This window comes from Equus asinus, chromosome 27 (assembly GCF_041296235.1).
Source record: "Equus asinus isolate D_3611 breed Donkey chromosome 27, EquAss-T2T_v2, whole genome shotgun sequence".
NCBI classification, from domain to species: domain Eukaryota; kingdom Metazoa; phylum Chordata; class Mammalia; order Perissodactyla; family Equidae; genus Equus; species Equus asinus.
Genome location: NC_091816.1, coordinates 12,829,345 through 12,845,847, shown reverse-complemented (window position 1 = coordinate 12,845,847; position 16,503 = coordinate 12,829,345). Strand labels below are relative to the sequence as shown.

Below are 16,503 nucleotides of genomic sequence, written 5' to 3'. Positions count from 1 at the left end.
AAGGCCACACCAATAACTTGGGGCCAAAACTTATTTTTTAAATGATGACTAGTTTCTCATCGCAGGATTTACAACTCTCTCTCTCTCTTTTTTTTTTTTTGGTAGTTTTAAAATCCCCCCCAAAACAAAACAAAAGGAAAAGGTCTGAGAATTCATTTAATAGTAAATCCTACATCAAAGTAACCTTTAGTCATGGTTCTCAGCCTTAACTGCAGTTCAGAATCACCTGCGGAGCTTCCAAAACTCCCAGAGCCGAGGCTGCACCCAAGCAGCAGGAATTTTCAACTCCTCAGGTGATTGTAACGTGCAGGCAAGGGCGACAACCACTGCTGGAAGTCATTCTGCCCTTGAAATTGAAGGGAGAGAACTGGATCTGCGTTACCCCCCACCCCGACTCCTCACACACAGGCCAGCCGCAATTTTTCCAGGTGCAGCTTCATGTTTCGTGGACCCAGGGATGAGATCAAGCATGGAACGCAATACTCTTCCACCTGGACGAGGGAAGGGGCAGGAAAGTCATGCTGGATTTAACCACCTGCGGCCATCATTAACGTTGCACCTGGGCTGAAACAGACGCAGGCTTAGCTTGGGGGGCCGCTGGAAGACCATTTACACTACTCTCATCTAAACCTGCTGAGATCCTGACCTCAGATGCTGGTGGGAAAGCGGAAAGCGCAGCGCTGGGGGCCCATCCTCGGGTATCGGATGCATGCATCGTACCAGGAAAGAGCACAGGCTGCTCCTGGCGAGGTGAAAGCAAGGGGAGCTGCGGGACGCTGCGCTGCAGAGCCCGAGGCGCGAGGAAAAACGCCGGGGGGGAACCGATACTCACGCAAGTGCCGCCCAGCTTGTGGCTCTCCACCACGGCGGCCCTGGCGCCCAGCTCTGCCGCCCGGCGCGCGCTGGCCAGCCCGCCCGAGCCGCCCCCGATCACCAGGTAGTCGTAGGAGGCCACGGCGCCGGCGGCGGGCGGCGGGCCCTGCGGCTGCGGCTCCTGCCTGCAGGCCATGGCGCGGGCGAGGGCGAGGGCGAGTGCGAGGGCGGCCCGGGGCTGCACCAGCGGGAAGCCGCGGAGGGCGCGCGCCGCCCGCAGCCAGCTCGTGCCCGCGCTCGCGCCCAGCGCCCGCGGCAGCAGGGCCATGCAGGCGGAAGTGCACGGAGCCGGGGAGGCCCGGGGCGGGTCCCCGGGGAAGGCGGGGGCGCGGGCCCCGGACGAGCGCAGCCTCACCGTGACTAAGCACCCGGCCGGGGGGGCGGGGGTAAGGGTGAGGGGTGGGGCTCTCCGGCCAAGGGTCGGCGGAACCAGGGCGGGCCTCCCCGCACCCTGTCCCCGTCCCTGCGCGCGAGGACCCGGCCGCCCGCCTGCCCAAAGTGGGGATCCTGCGGTCTCCCTCCGCCAGCCGCCTCTTCCCCCAGCACCTGTGTCCCGCGACCGGCGTGGCATCAACCAGATGTCTGTTTCTGAAGGCCAGTGGGGCGCGGAAGGATGAGCGCCCCCTTGTTTCACCCAGCCTTTCCTGAGCGGGCACCTTGGAGTTGCCAGTGGCGCCGACTTTTCCTTGAGGAAGGGAGATTTACCTCCATTATTTTCGAGGGTGATGTTTCTCAAAGTTTGTTCCGCAGACCACCTGGAGTGCTGGCTCCTGGGCCCTGACCCTCATCTACAAAATCGGGAACCCCCCGGGGCGGGCCCCCAGCAATCTACACTTTCAGCAGCGCCCTCTCCAGCTTTCGGGTGATTCTTAAGCACATTTAGTTTGGGAAATGTTGGAATAAATACTTTTGTGATCCACAGATGAAGCATAAAGATAGGGTAGGGATGGAGACACAAAAGCATTTTCCTCCCGAGCTAAAGAGACTGGGGTGTCGTGTTAGAATATCTGGAACTACCAACTGCACAGCAAATTAGTAACTGGGCTTTGAATCCGTGTGGCGATCGTCCACCGTCCATGGCCCGTGCCCATCGTCCGCAAGGCTGAGAGCTCTGAAGGCAGAGGAATGAAGGTCCGGGCCACAGAGAAGCCTGAAGGCGAACCGGAACCAAGCACACTCCAGTTAGAATGGTATCCAGTTCTTTTTTTACGTTTTGGTTTTTTTTTTCCTGATTAAAAAGTAACATACAGGAAGAAGGGAAAGTTTTCCTTCCAGTAGAATGTCAGGTGTTTATATAAATGTAGAAAGAACAACAGGGTTAGAAAAATTATTTTGCAACTATCGTAGTGACCTCTCATAGTGATAATTGTTGTCACTTAAACATCAATGAATGTTAAAACCGCTGAGTGAAAGTTTGATGGGGAAAAAGCGACTGCGGAATATGTCCCCACAGATTGCTTATTGATCACAAAGGAAAAAATGGTAACTTTACAGTGGGCCAGACACCAGCTTACCAAAGTCATGTCTTGCCAGTGATGAGACAGCTGTCATTGTGTGCCTCCTGATGTGAGGAAGGAAGTACACAACTTCACTTATGTACCATTCCTGCTAAAAATCCATGACCTGAATCTAATCATGAGGTAACACAGAAAAACCCACATTGAGGGAAATGTTATAGACAGTTAACCTCTACTCTTTAAAAACTATCAATGTCTTGAAAACAAAGCAAGGCTAAAGAACTTAAAGAAGCTTAAAGAAGATTGAAGAAATATGAGAAGTAAAAGCAAGGCTTGATCCTGGGTGCGATTCTGGATTGGGGAAAATTCACTATAAAGGACAATTCGTGAAATTTTAATATGGCCCGTATAATATATAATGGTACTACATCGACGTTAGATTTCCTGAGTTTGATCGTTGTCCTGTGGTTATGTGAGAGAATATCCTTGTTCTTAAGAGATACCCACTGGAGCGTTCAGGAGTAGGGTCTGAGGCAGAGAAACTTGCATTCTTATTCTCCCACAGGTGCTGTCATAGTCACTTAACCTCTCTGAGTGTCAGTTTCTTCATCCGTGAAGTGAAAAAGGAAATAAGACATGAAACAAGGAGAATAACTTAGAGTGGAGGAGATGAGAGGGCGGGGACTGGAAACAGTAAGTAGAGCGGTGCACTGGCTAGACGGAGGGCTGCTGGAAGGGGATAATGGGACATGGGTGGAGTCCTGCAAAGCCCTGCTTATAACCAGGCTAAGGTGTCTGGACTTTACTCCACAAGCAATAGGAGTCACTGGAGATTTCTCAGAGGTGTCTTTCCCTGGAAATATAAGAAATGAACATGGTGAAACTGGCAGTATGGGAAGCAAAGGTCATAGGTAGCAGTATTGAGGACAGGAAGGAACAGATTGAACAGACATGAAGAGGTGAAACTGATAAGTTGCAGGGAGGGTACAAGAGTCAAAGATGACAAGTCTTGAACCAGGAAGAAAAATGGACGCCTTAAAAATGGGAGAAAAATGACACCTTAAAGCAAATATAAAGAAGATAAAAAGAGTCTGTAAAGGTCTATGTCTCTGCTAGTTTTAAAGGAGAAAAGCACTTTTTTTTTTTTTTGGTGAGGAAGAGTGGCCCTGAGCTAACATCTGTTGCCAATCTTCCTATTTTTGCTTGAGGAAGATTGTTGCTGGGCTAATATCTGTGCCAGTCTTCCTCTATTTTGTAGGTGGGACGCCCCCCACAGCATGGCTTGACAAGCAGTGTGTAGGTCCGCACCCAGGATCCTAACCCGCGAACCCTGGGTTGCTGAAGTGATTGCACAAACTTAACTGGTACACTACCAGGCTGGCCTCAAGAAAAAACTTTTTAATCACCTAATTACATAATCCCATGCAATATGTTGAAACTAAAGATTCCTAAGGTATTATTTGGGACTAAAATATTTTATTTTCATGTCAGTGTTTTTCCTTTGTGCTTCTGACTTAGGTGGGAAGGGAACAGGTAGCCATATATCCTAAGCACTTGAAGACTTCACACCATGTCTAAGCTTTCTCTTCTTCAAGCAAAGAAATGTCAGTGAAAGTAAAAATTTAGTTAATGTTAATAAGAGTTTCAGGATGATATTAAAGGCTGAGAATAAAAATGAACTAAATTATTCAAACGTGGCAGTCTTGTGACATCATTATAAGCTAGCATGATTTGTGAGAAATGGTGGATCCCCAAACAATTATTTCACTTTTTAATAGTTTCATCATTAAATATTTTCTTTTGAACACTAGACCAAGGTGATTTCCACAAAGACACTGAAGTATTTGTCAAAATAATAATTAATATGCACTGAGCTAAGCGTTGTGCCTAGGAGCTTTATGAGGCTGGTGCTAAGAGTTTTACATCTTATCCCCTCCTCAGCCCAAGAAATAAATACTATTATTATCTCAATTTTATAGATGAGGAGACTGAGGCTCAAAGAGGGTAAATAACTTGTCCAAGATTACACAGCTGGTGAATGGCAGAGCAGGAATTCAAATCCTGGAGACCTAACTCTGAAGCCTAATCTCTTAACCATTACCGGAAAGAAGCCATCACAGATAATGTCTTATGGTGAAAAGACAAGATCCAGGATTTTTTTCAATGAGTTTTTTGCAGGAGAAATTGTTGAATATCACATTTTCTTTCTTTCTTTTTTTTTTTGGTGAGGAAAACTGGCCCTGAGCTAACATCTGTTGCCAATCTTCCTCTTTTTGCTTGAGGAAGATTGTTGCTGAGATAACATCTGTGCCAATCTTCCTCTGTGTTGTATGTGGGATACCACCACAGTGTGTCTTGATGAGCAGTGCTAGGTCCTTACAGGATCTGAACCAGCAAACCCCAGGCTGACTAAGCAGAGCATGAACTTAATCACTACGCCACCGGGCCCTCCCTCTGCAATTTTTCTATAGTATAATTTGTAAGAAATATATTCATGACTCATAAGTGACTAATGTACTTATTTATTTTTTTAAAGTGTAAAATTTAGTAAGTTTTGACATATGGATATGCCCATGAAATCATCACCACCATCATGATAATATGCACATCCATCACCTCCCCAAGTTTTCTGGTGCCCCTTTGTATTCCTCCCTCTCCTGCCTCTCCCCAATTCTACCACCCCCACCCCCAACTTGATGAGTGACTAATTTATATAATAACTTTGTGTTATTTGAGGTTACAGGTCAGGAGCTATTACGTTAGAAAGAAGATGGTAATGGTACTTCTATAAACACCTGAGAAGCCTGTGCAGGAAATAGTGGTATACAAAGAACCTTGCACATAAGGGGTTGCTCAATGAAATGTGTTTCTCATGGAGCATATACAGTCATGTGTCACTTAACAATGGAGATATGTTCTGAGAAATGTGTAATTAGGTGATTTCATCATTGTGCAAACATCACTGAGTGTACTTACATAAATCTAGATGGTGCAGCCTACTATACACCTAGGCTGTGTGGTACGAATATTTTTTTTTCTATTTTTTTCCTCCCCAAATCACCCCAGTACATAGTTGTATATTTTTAGTTGTGGGTCCTTCTAGTCATGGCATGTGGGATGCCGTCTCAACATGGCCTCATGAGTGGTGCCATGTCCACGCCCAGGATCCGAACCGGCGAAACCCTGGGCTGTCAAAGTGGAGCATGCGAATTTAACTGCTCTGCCACAGGGCTGGCCCTGTATGGTACTAATCTTATGCGACCACCATCATATGCAGTCCATCGTTGACTGAAATGTCATTATGGAGCACATGACTGTGTGAAGGTAATTACAGTTTTGTGAGAAGGATAAAAATAATATGAGGAAAGGAATAAAACAAATATTACTCAGTTATACAATTTCAGTGTTTTATATTGAGGCAAAGGATAAACATTGAAAACACTGAGCAATAACTACTATAACTGAATGTGAGGTTAACAAATGGCAAATTTTATGATCATGAGAAGGAATCTTTCTGAGGCAGAACAGCAAATCTGCTTTGTTGGGAAATGGATACTAACTCAGAAGACATATCTAGAGAGAAATCATAGATGTGCCAAATAGCTCATTGACCCTGTTTTTTGTTGTTGTTGTTGTTTTGGTTTTTTTTTTTTTTTTTGCTGAGGAAGATTAGCCCTGAGCTAACATCTGTTGCCAATCTTCCTCTATTTTGTATGTGAGTTGCCATCACAGCATGGCCACTGATAGATGAGTGGTGTAGGTCCTTGCCTGGCAACTAAACCTGGGCTGCCAAAGCACAGCATGCCAAACTCAACCACTAGACCACTGGGGCTAGCTCTCTTTCACCCTTTTGATCTCAAGTTGTTTTACAAATGTATTTTGAAATTAGAAGGTGGGGTAGGGGCTGACCTGGTGGCATAGTGGTTAAGTTTGTGCACTCCACTTTGGCAGCCTGAGGTTGGCCAGTTTGGGTCCCAGGTGTGGACCTGTGCGTCACTCATCAGGCCATGCTGTGGCAGCATCCCACATGCAAAATAAAGGAAGATTGGCACAGATGTTAGCTCAGTGACAATCTTCCTCAAGCAGAAATAGGAAGATTCGTAACAGATGTTAGCTCAGGGCCAATCTTTCTCACCAAAAAAAAAAAAAAAGATGATGATGAGGGAAATCATAAAAAGCCTTAGGAATAACACTAATATTCCTATTCAGAACCTAAATATGTGGTATTGTTTCTGTGACTATTTACTTTTAAAATGTATTTGCAATATTTAAGATAAACAAAATATAAAGAATAATACAGGGGCTGGCCCAGTGGCACAGTGGTTAAGTTCACACATTCCACTTTGGTGGCCTGGGGTTTGCCAGTTTGGATCCCGGGTGTGGACATGGCACTGCTTGGCAAGCCATACTGTAGTAGGCATCCCACATATAAAGTAGAGGAAAATGGGCACAGATGTTAGCTCAGGGCCAGTCTTCCTCAGCAAAAAGAGGAGGATTGGCAGCAGATGTTAGCTCAGGGCTAATCTACCTCAAAAAAAAAAAGTTAAAAAAAAAAGAATACAGTGAACATCCACACCTCTCAGCTTAAGAAATGAAGTACTATCACACTGTGTAGCTCTCTATAGCTAACCCAGTCACATCCTCCTTCCTTTCTCCCTCCCCTAAGAGGTAATCAGTATCCTCAATTTGGTGTTTATCATTTCTCTCTTCTTGGAAATAAAAGTCTATCATCAGAAAAATAGGTATTCATGTCTTATAATGGAAAAGTATGCAGAAGTGAAAATAAACTAGAACTACACATATCTACTTGGAATAATCTAACAACTATAATGTTAAATGAGAAAAGAGTATTATATATTTATATGACATTTAAAATATGCTAAACAATATTACATAGAGATACATAATATACTGTTTTAAAAATTTATTTATACATATGTTTAGAAAAAGAAAAAAAATCATACATAATTTCACCACTCTGACAACCATTTTTCATTGTTGGTGTATTTAAAGTCATGCCTGCTAGGGGCTGGCCCCATGGCCGAGTGGTTAAGTTTGCGCGCTCTGCTGCAGGCAGCCCAGTGTTTCATTGGTTCGAATCCTGGGTGCAGACATGGCACTGCTCATCAAACCACGCTGAGGCAGCATCCCACATGCCACAACTAGAAGGACCCACAACTAAGAATATACAACTAAGTACCAGGGGGCTTGGGGGAGAAAAAGGAAAAAAATAAAATCTTTAAAAAAATAAATAAAGTCATGTCTGCTAATTCCATCATGTCTGTCATTTCTGGGTCTATTTCTATTGATTGTGTTTTCTTCTGCTTATCTGTCATCTTTGCCTGCTTCTTGGCTTGTCTAGTAATTTTTTATTTAATGGTGGACATCATGACAGTAAATACCTGAATTTTGGGTTTTTTCTTTAAAAAGGGTTGGGCTTTGTTTCTGCAGGAAGTTGTTATTTACAGATCAGCTTGATCCTCTTGTGACCCATCTTCTAGAACTTTTGTTAGAGCAGGTCTAAAGTAGCCCTTACTCTAAGGATAGTTTATCCCCACGAATAGGGTACCACTCTTTTGTGGTCTCTTAAATGCCTCACTTAAGGGGTCAGAAAACTATACAGTCTGCAGGCCAAGCCCAGCCCACAGCCTGTTTTTGTAAATAAAGTTTTAATGGAACACAGCCACAATCATTTGTTCATTTATTGTGTATGGCTGCTTTCCTGCTACAACAGCAGAGTTGAATAGCTGAGGTAAAGACTGTATGACCTGCAAAGCTTAAAATACTCACTATCTGGTCCTTTACAGAAAATGTTTGTTGACTCGTTCCCTAGGTGATCAAGAAGAACTCTCTGCTCTGGCTATTGGAATATGAATGTCTCCTTACCTACTTGAGCTGTATTATTCATTCACCTTACAGCACCCTGAGCTGTCTTTGCCTGGTTTTGAGGAGTTTCTCCCTTTGTATGTGCAGCTTAGGCCCCCAAGTGGATTTCTGAAGCCTTTTTTTCTATTTTTCTTTTTCATATATATATATATATATTTTTTTTAGGAAGATCAGCTCTGAGCTAACATCTGCCACCAATCGTCCTCTTTTTTGCTGAGGAAGACTGGCCCTGAGCTAACATCTGTGCCCATCTTCCTCTACTTTATATGTGGGACGCCTACCACAGCATGGCTTGACAAGCGGTGCCATGTCTACACCCCGGATCCGAACTGGCGAACCCTGGGCTGCCAAAGCGGAACGTGCGAACTTAACTGCTGCACCACCAGGCCAGCCACAGGAGCTTTTTTTCCTAGCTCCCTCTCCTCTAGAACTCTACACCACAATTTCTAGCGACCTTAACCTCACTGAACTCTGATCTCTGTCTCCTCAACTCAGTGAGACAGAGTTGCATCTGAGTCTCCTCAACTCATATGTGCTCTGCTTGAGGGCCCCCCTGGAACCATGGTATGTGATGTGCCTCCAGGCAGAAAGCCGAGGTGATCATTGGGTTCACCTCATTTATTTTCCTTCTCTTAAGTATCATAATCCTGTGCTACCAGTTGTCCAATATCTGAAAAACACTTGTTTCATATTCTTGTTGAGTTTTCTAATTGTAGATTTGGTCCCTATTATTCCATAATGGGCCGAAAGTGAAAAATGTGGGTGTTTGTTCAAAGTGGCCTTTGAACAATCTTCTGATCAATGAAACCCTGGCAATGGTGCAGATCTGGATTTCACAGTCAAATGTCCCTTGGGCTCACCTCATCTGTCATGGACCAAATACGGGTTGCTGAAAAAGTGAAAATATTAGGTGTAGTGAAAGAGCACAACTTTGAAGAAACATTGCTTACAACATCTCCTCTTTTAAACTACTTACAAAATGCCAGAAGTTTTAAATGACCTATGTTGGATCAATTTTCTCTTGAGGACTGTGGGGATAATTGCTCCATAGTGATTAAAAATGCAATAATCCCAACTTAAAAATGGAGGACATAATATCTAGTCTAATGAATATGTATATATTCATTCACTCAACAGATATCCACTGCTTACTCATTTTGTTCCATTGACTGTGGTAGGCAATGGAAATGCAGTGATAAACTAAGCACCTTTCTGCCCTCGTGAGCTAACAGTGTAGTGGAGCAACATTTAAATAATTGTTTAACTATTATGTCTGATGGTCGTAAGTGCTCTCAAGGAAAAGTACAGGGAACTATGAAAGAGCAGAACCAGGTAGAGCCTGACCTCTCCAGTGTAGAGACCTCTGTTTTCCCTTTTCGAGATGATCAATCTCAGTTATTCTCAGCTGGGGTTTGGGAGAAGCAGTCATGCAGAGTAGGGGAGGCGTGCTGCATCTTAAATGGACTTTCCTTTTTTTTTTAATTAATTTATTTTTTTTGAGGAAGCTTAGCCCTGAGCTAATATCTGCCGCCAATCCTCCTCTTTTTTTTTGCTGAGGAAGACTGGCCCTGAGCTAACATCCATGCCCATCTTCCTCTACTTTATATGTGGGACGCCTACCACAGCATGGCTTGCCAAGCGGTGCCATGTCCACACCTGGAATCTGAGCTGGCGAACCCCGAACCCTGGGCCGCCGGAGCAGAACGTGTGCACTTAACTGCTGTGCCACCAGGCCAGTGCTCTGTTTTAGCTCTACCTTCACCCACTCTCACTTCCAGAGCTATCTGGTACTTCCAATTCCTTGGCATTTTGGGGATTTTGCATTGTAATCAGCTTAGTGCCTGGCATTTACCTCCTGCTGGTTTTGCAATTTGCTTTCTTAGGTCTGAGAAGTCTTTTACCACTTTTCCATAGGCTTTCTATCTTCAAATATTTTTATGCTGATCCTATTCTCTTATTCCCTGTATTCTTGTGGGTTTGGGCCTTTTAATGACATCTCTTTGATGTCATTTTAGTGGGATTTCCAATGGAAGCAAGCTTGATTCATGTTTTTGTCCCTGCAATCTTACCCAAAAGTCAGTAACTTTTTCTCACTTAAAAAACAAAGTTCTTTGTAGAAAACATGGAAAATTTAGTCAAATGGAGAATACATAAGTAATAAAACAAAAACACTAAGTGAGAAAATGCCTGGCATATAATGAGCTCTCAATATAAGCCTTTATTATTGTTATTGTGAAAATTATCCATAATTCCCTTACTAAAGAAAAGCCCTGTTATTGTTTTACATCTATGTAAACATATTTGTTTTCTCACATAATAGTCTACTGTATTTTCTTGGAAGACAATCCATTTTTCATACTGGAACATATGAAAATGACCATCTGTACAGTGTCATCCCCAAAACGTACAATGGAATCATCATTAACTTGAGTGATGTGTTGCAATTTTTAATTAAATCCAAACATTTATAGATGATCCTATATCTACACATAAGTGGATACTTTTTGCACTAAGATATCACCTTACACCTGTTAGAATGGCAAAAATATCCAAAACCAAGAGTGACAAATGTTGGAGAGGCTGTGGAGAAAAAGGAACCCTCATACACTGTTGGTGGGAATGCAAACTGGTACAGCCACTATGGAAAACAGTACGGAGATTCCTCAAAAAGTTAAAAATAGAAATACCTTATGACCCAGCCATCCCACTACTGGGTATCTATCCTAAGAACCTGAAATCAGCAATTCCAAAAGTCCCATGCACCCCTATGTTCATCGCAGCATTATTCACAATAGCCAAGTCATGGAACCAACCTAAGTGCCCAGCAAATGATGATTGGATAAAGAAGATATGGTATATATATATATACAATGGAATACTACTCAGCCATAAAAAAGGACAAAGTCGTCCCATTCACAACAACATGGATAGACCTTGAGGGTATTATGTTGAGTGAAATAAGCCAGACAGAGAAAGACGAACTCTGTATGACTCCACTCGTAGGTGGTAGTTAACATATGGACAAAGAGAACTGATCGGTGGTTACCAGGGGAAAGGGGGTTGGGGGGAGGGCACTAGGGGTGAAGTGGTGTACCTACAACATGACTAATAATGATGTACAACTGTAATTTCACAAAGTTGTTAACTATCATAATCTTAATTTAAAAAATCCCATGTTTGTGGCTATTTTATTTATCTTTTTGTGACACGGGTGGTATGGTGGAAAGTGGGTAGGCTTTAGATAAACTTTGGTTCTAATCTCAACTTTACCATTTGCCAGATATACATCTGAGGAACTCGGGGTGACCTCTCTGAGCTTCTCCTGCTCATCTGTGACATTAGGGCAATGACAGTTAACACTTCTTAGGCACTTACATGTATCGCAGTGTCCCAAGCACTTTAACAGGAATTTTCTTAGTGGATCCTCAAAACAACCTTAAGGAGAAGGTACTATTCTTAGTCTCTGCTCAATTTTTCAATGTCTTCTTCCTCTTGAATCAAAACTCCTGATTACTATGCTCCAAACACAGTGGTCTTCTGCTTATTTCCTCCTTTGTAATTGCTGTTCCCTCTGCCTGGGAAATCTTTTCTCAGCTCTTTACAAGATTGCTGCTTCCTTGTCATTCTGGATCCAGACCAAATAGTTTCTCAGAGAGACTTTTGCTGCTTATTATCTAAAGCAGCGGTTTTCAAACTTTAGCTTGCATCAGAAACACCTAGAGGGCCTGTTAAAACAGTGTGCCCCACCCCTAGAAGCTCTCATTTACTGGTCTGGTGCCTGTGAATCTGAATTTCTAACTGGTTCCTAGGTGATGCAGTTGACCTGGGGACCACACCTTGAGAACCACTAATTTAAGATATCTCCAACTGTTCTCTTCAATCCCCATCCTTTATTATATTACCCTGTTTTGTTATCTTCATAATTCATATCACCACCTAAAAATATTATGTTGGTTTTCTTCTCTTTCATAGTCTCTCCCACTATGTATTAGTCAGGGTTCTCCAGAGAAATAGAACCAATAGAATATATGTGTGTGTGCACATGCGCATTTATATAAATATATTTTCACATATAAGATTTTATTTGTTTATAGAAAGAAACTTATTTTAAGGAATTGGCTCACGTGATTATGAAGCCTGGCGAGTGCAAAATCTGCAGTGTGGGCCAGTAGGCTGGAGACTCAGGAGAACTGATGTCATAGTTCCAGCCCACAGTCCAGCAGGCAGGGACCCAAAGAGCTGATGGTGCAGTTCCAGTCTGAAGGGAGTCTGTTGGAAAATTCCCCCTTGCTCCCACCACATTATAAGGGTAAACTGCTTGCCCAGAGTCCGCTGATTGAAATGTTAATCTCATCCAAAACACCCTCCCAGTTGACACGTAAAATCAACCATCACACACTGGAGTGCAAACTCCATGGCGAGCAGAAATCTTGTCTGTCGCATTTCTGGCTCTGTTCCCAGCATCTGTAATGATGCCTGGGGCATAGTAGTTGCTTCATATTTGTTGTTGATTGACTGAATCAAGTCTGTAAGTTTAAATCATGGTTCCTTATATAACAATCACATTGCTTGCCTAAATTCATTCTCCCTCCCCTCCTCAATGGTATCTAAACATGACTTATAAAACTTACCTGTGGAGCTTTGAATAATAGCTCCTAAATCAGAATCTCTGGGGAAGAAGTCCATACACAAAGGAAAAGTTCAATAACGAATGTCCTAAAAATTTATTTACCATTTATACTCTGCTTCTTCTAAAGAGAATTTAAGATATTGAGGGGCTGGCCCCATGGCCGAGCGGTTAAGTTTGTGCACTCTGCTTCGGTGGCTCAGGATTTTGCCAGTTTGGATCCTGGGTGTGGACATGGCACTGCTTGTCAGGCCATGCTGAGGTGGCATCCCACATAGCACAGCCAGAGGCACTCACAACTAGAATGTATAACTATGTACTGGGGGGCTTTGGGGAGAAAAAGAAGAAAAAAAAGAAAAAAAAAAAGATTGGAAACATATTAGTCCAGGTGCCAATCTTTAAAAATAAAAGATATTGAATATGTTAATCAAATAACAATATAAGAATAGTATTATGGAATTCTAAATAAATAGAAAAGGCAATGAGTGCTATGAAGTCAGAGGAAGGTGAGATCACTGTGGTTGCTGAACACTGAAGCCACTGTGGAGGTTTTCACCAGCATGTAGTTTTAAACAGTCTACATTCTTGGTCATATATTTTAATTTATATGCATATGGACTGCTGGATAAAGATAGGAAGCTAAAGTGGGGAGCCCCCATGGCCATGTGGTTAAGTTCGCATGCTCCGCTTTGGCGGCCCAGGGTTCTCCAGTTCGGATCCTGCGTGCAGACTTAGCACCACTCATCAGGCATGCTGTGGCTGCATCCCACACAGAAGAACTAGAATGACCTACAACTAGCATATACAACTATGTACTGGGACTTTGGGGAGGAAGAAAAACGAGGAAGATTGGCAACAGGTGTTAGCTCAGGGCCAATCTTCCTCACCAAAAAGCATACTTTAAAAAAGGAAGGAAGCTAAAGAATATTGATGTTTAAATGCAAGTTAATAAGGGACATAAAAATATTAACCTACAAATTCATCACAAAATACTTTCTACCAGATCACTAAATTATATTCAGCTGATCAAAATTCTAATAGAGTACATCAAGATGTCTCTAAAACAAAGTTGAGAAGTGAAAATTAAGGGTTTTTTTTTTTTTTTTTTTTTTTGCAATTTGAGCTTGCAGTTGTTGGGAATAAAGCCTAAGGGAAAAATTACTTTCAAAAGTAGCCATCTTTCCCATTATTTAGAAAAAAATAAACTACAAAAATAAATTAATTTCATAAACCTAAATATAAAAGCTAAAACATAAAGCTTTTAGGAGAAAACAGGAGAATCCTTCAACTGCAGGGTAGGCAAAGGTTTCTTGGACAGGACATAGAAAGCAATAACCATGAGAGAAAAATTTGATAAATTGGTCTTCAAAATTAAAAACTTATCAAAAAGTCATCAAGAAAATAAACAGGTAAGCTACAGACTGAGAGAGATATTCACAAAACTTATATCTGACAAGTAGCGAGGCTACATAAAAAACTCCTACGACTCATTAACACAAAAGAGAAACAACACAGTTAAAAAGATTTGAATAGACACTTAAAAAGGAAGATAAATGAATGGTCAATAAGCACACAAAAAAAGTCCTCAATATCATCAGTCACCAAGGAAACACAAATTAAATATGAGAAATCACTACATATCCACTAGAATAGCTAAAATAAAATATAGTGAGAATACCAAATGTGGGCAAGGATGTGGAAAAACTGAATCACTGCTGGTGGGAATATAACATGGTACAGCCTCTCCAAAAAATAAATATGGCATTTTCTTACAAAACTAAACGTGTGTTTAGCAGATTGTTACCAGCCACAAACACAGGTTTTTTTACCTGCCACACAAGAGAGAGACCAAAATAAAAATGGGAATGCCAGGCTTATAGCAAGGAGAGAGTTTTATCAAAAGGCAGCCAAATGAGGAGATAGGAGTTCGTTAGACCCACCTCCTCAAAGGAAAAAAGGTAGGGGTTTTTACTTGGGGTTTTAGGTAGGGGTAGGGGAGCCTGTGGCCTTGCAGGTCAGCACTTCCCCTCTAGCCTGCCTTTGGCCTTGGGAGGCTGCTTGCAGGAAGGGAGATGGCAAGATAAGGGAATCCACAGGCAAGCATCCTTGGTTGTCTGCCTCCATGATGGATAGTGGATTCTGGTGCTAGGAAGGCGAGGAATTGGGGTCTGGGAAGCTTCAGCTTCTCCATATTCTCTGGATATTAGTTTCCCTGTAATAAAACTTCAAAGGACTGTAACTAGCCAAAATGTTAGCATGAGGCCACCTGGGCTCTAACAATTTGTAACTTCTATTTGCCTTCTGAAGTTCAGGGATATAAAAGTTTAAAAAACAGATATTTACATATGAATGTAACTTAGAGAAGCAGGGGAGGGGATGAGTGCTTTTGGTTTTAACCCCATATATGCTGGGTTTAATGTAGGGAAACTGATATCAGGGCTGGTATCAAGACGACTCAGCAATTGCACTTGGGCATTTTATCCCAGAGAAATGAAAATATAACTTCACAAAAGAACTTGTAATCAAATGTCCATAGCAGCTTTATTCATAATAGCAAAACCTAGAAACAATCCAGATGTCCTTCACAGGTGAGTGGTTAGTTAAACTATGACGCATTCATACCAAGGAATATTATCCAGCAATAAAAAGGAATGAATAGGGGTTGGCCCTGTGGCCGAGTGGTTAAGTTTGTACACTCCACTTTAGCAGCCTGGGGTTCACCAGTTTGGATCCTGGGCGCAGACCTATGCACTACTCATTAAGCCATGCTGTGGCGGCATGCCACAGAGAAGAACTAGAATGACTAACAACTAGGATATACAACTACATACTGGAGCTTTGGGGAGAGGGAAAAAAAAAACACAGAAGATTGGCAACAGATGTTAGCTCAAGGCCAATCTTCCTCACCAAAAAAACCCAAAAAGGAATGACTATCAATGTACACAACAACTTATATTGATCTCAAGGAGACTACACTGAGTAAAAAAAAGCCAATCTCAAAAGTTTACATGCTTTAAGATTGCACTTACGTAATATTCTTGAAATAACAAAATTAAAGAGATGGTGAACAGATTAGTGGTTGCCTGGGGTATGGTGGTGGTGAAGGATAGAAAGTGAGGTGACTGTGGCTATAAAAGGGTAGAACGAGAGATTCTTGTGATAGAACTGTTCTGTATCTTGACTAGTAGTGGTCCCATGAATCAACACAGGTGATAATACTGCATAGAACTAAATGCACACATACAAATGGATGTATGTAAAACTGGTAAAATCTGAATAAGGTTAGTGGATTATGTCTATATGAATTTTCTGTTTATGATATTGTACTTTGGTTATGCATGAATTTACCATTGGGGGAAACTGGGTAAAGGAAGTATGTGATCTCTCTGTAGTATTTCTTACAATTCAATGTGAACCTATAATTATTTCAAAATAAAAAGTTTAAAAAATTATGCTGTGTGAACAAAGCCTAATCAAACAGGTACATTTTGTACAATTCCATTTATAGGAACCCCAGAAGAGGCAAAGCTAATCTATGGTGGGAAAAAAAAATCAGAACAATGGTTACTTTCTGGGCAAAGTTTTCTATTTTGATAGTGAAATGGGTTGCACTGGTGTATGCTGTTAAAAAACAGGACAACAGGCCCCAAATGGAGTCAC

General features: G+C 42.1%; 1 protein-coding gene across 1 annotated transcript in view; it reads right to left on the bottom strand.

The window, feature by feature from the left end:
* Positions 1–1,345, bottom strand: part of GSR (glutathione-disulfide reductase) — a 42,237-nt gene extending 40,892 nt beyond the window's left edge. The window contains exon 1 of the mRNA XM_014830773.3: positions 833–1,345. Within this exon, the coding sequence (XP_014686259.3) occupies positions 833–1,141 (309 nt within the window). The 5' untranslated portion in view covers positions 1,142–1,345. The remainder of the gene's footprint in view (positions 1–832) is intronic.
* Positions 1,346–16,503: the final 15,158 nt, after the last annotated feature.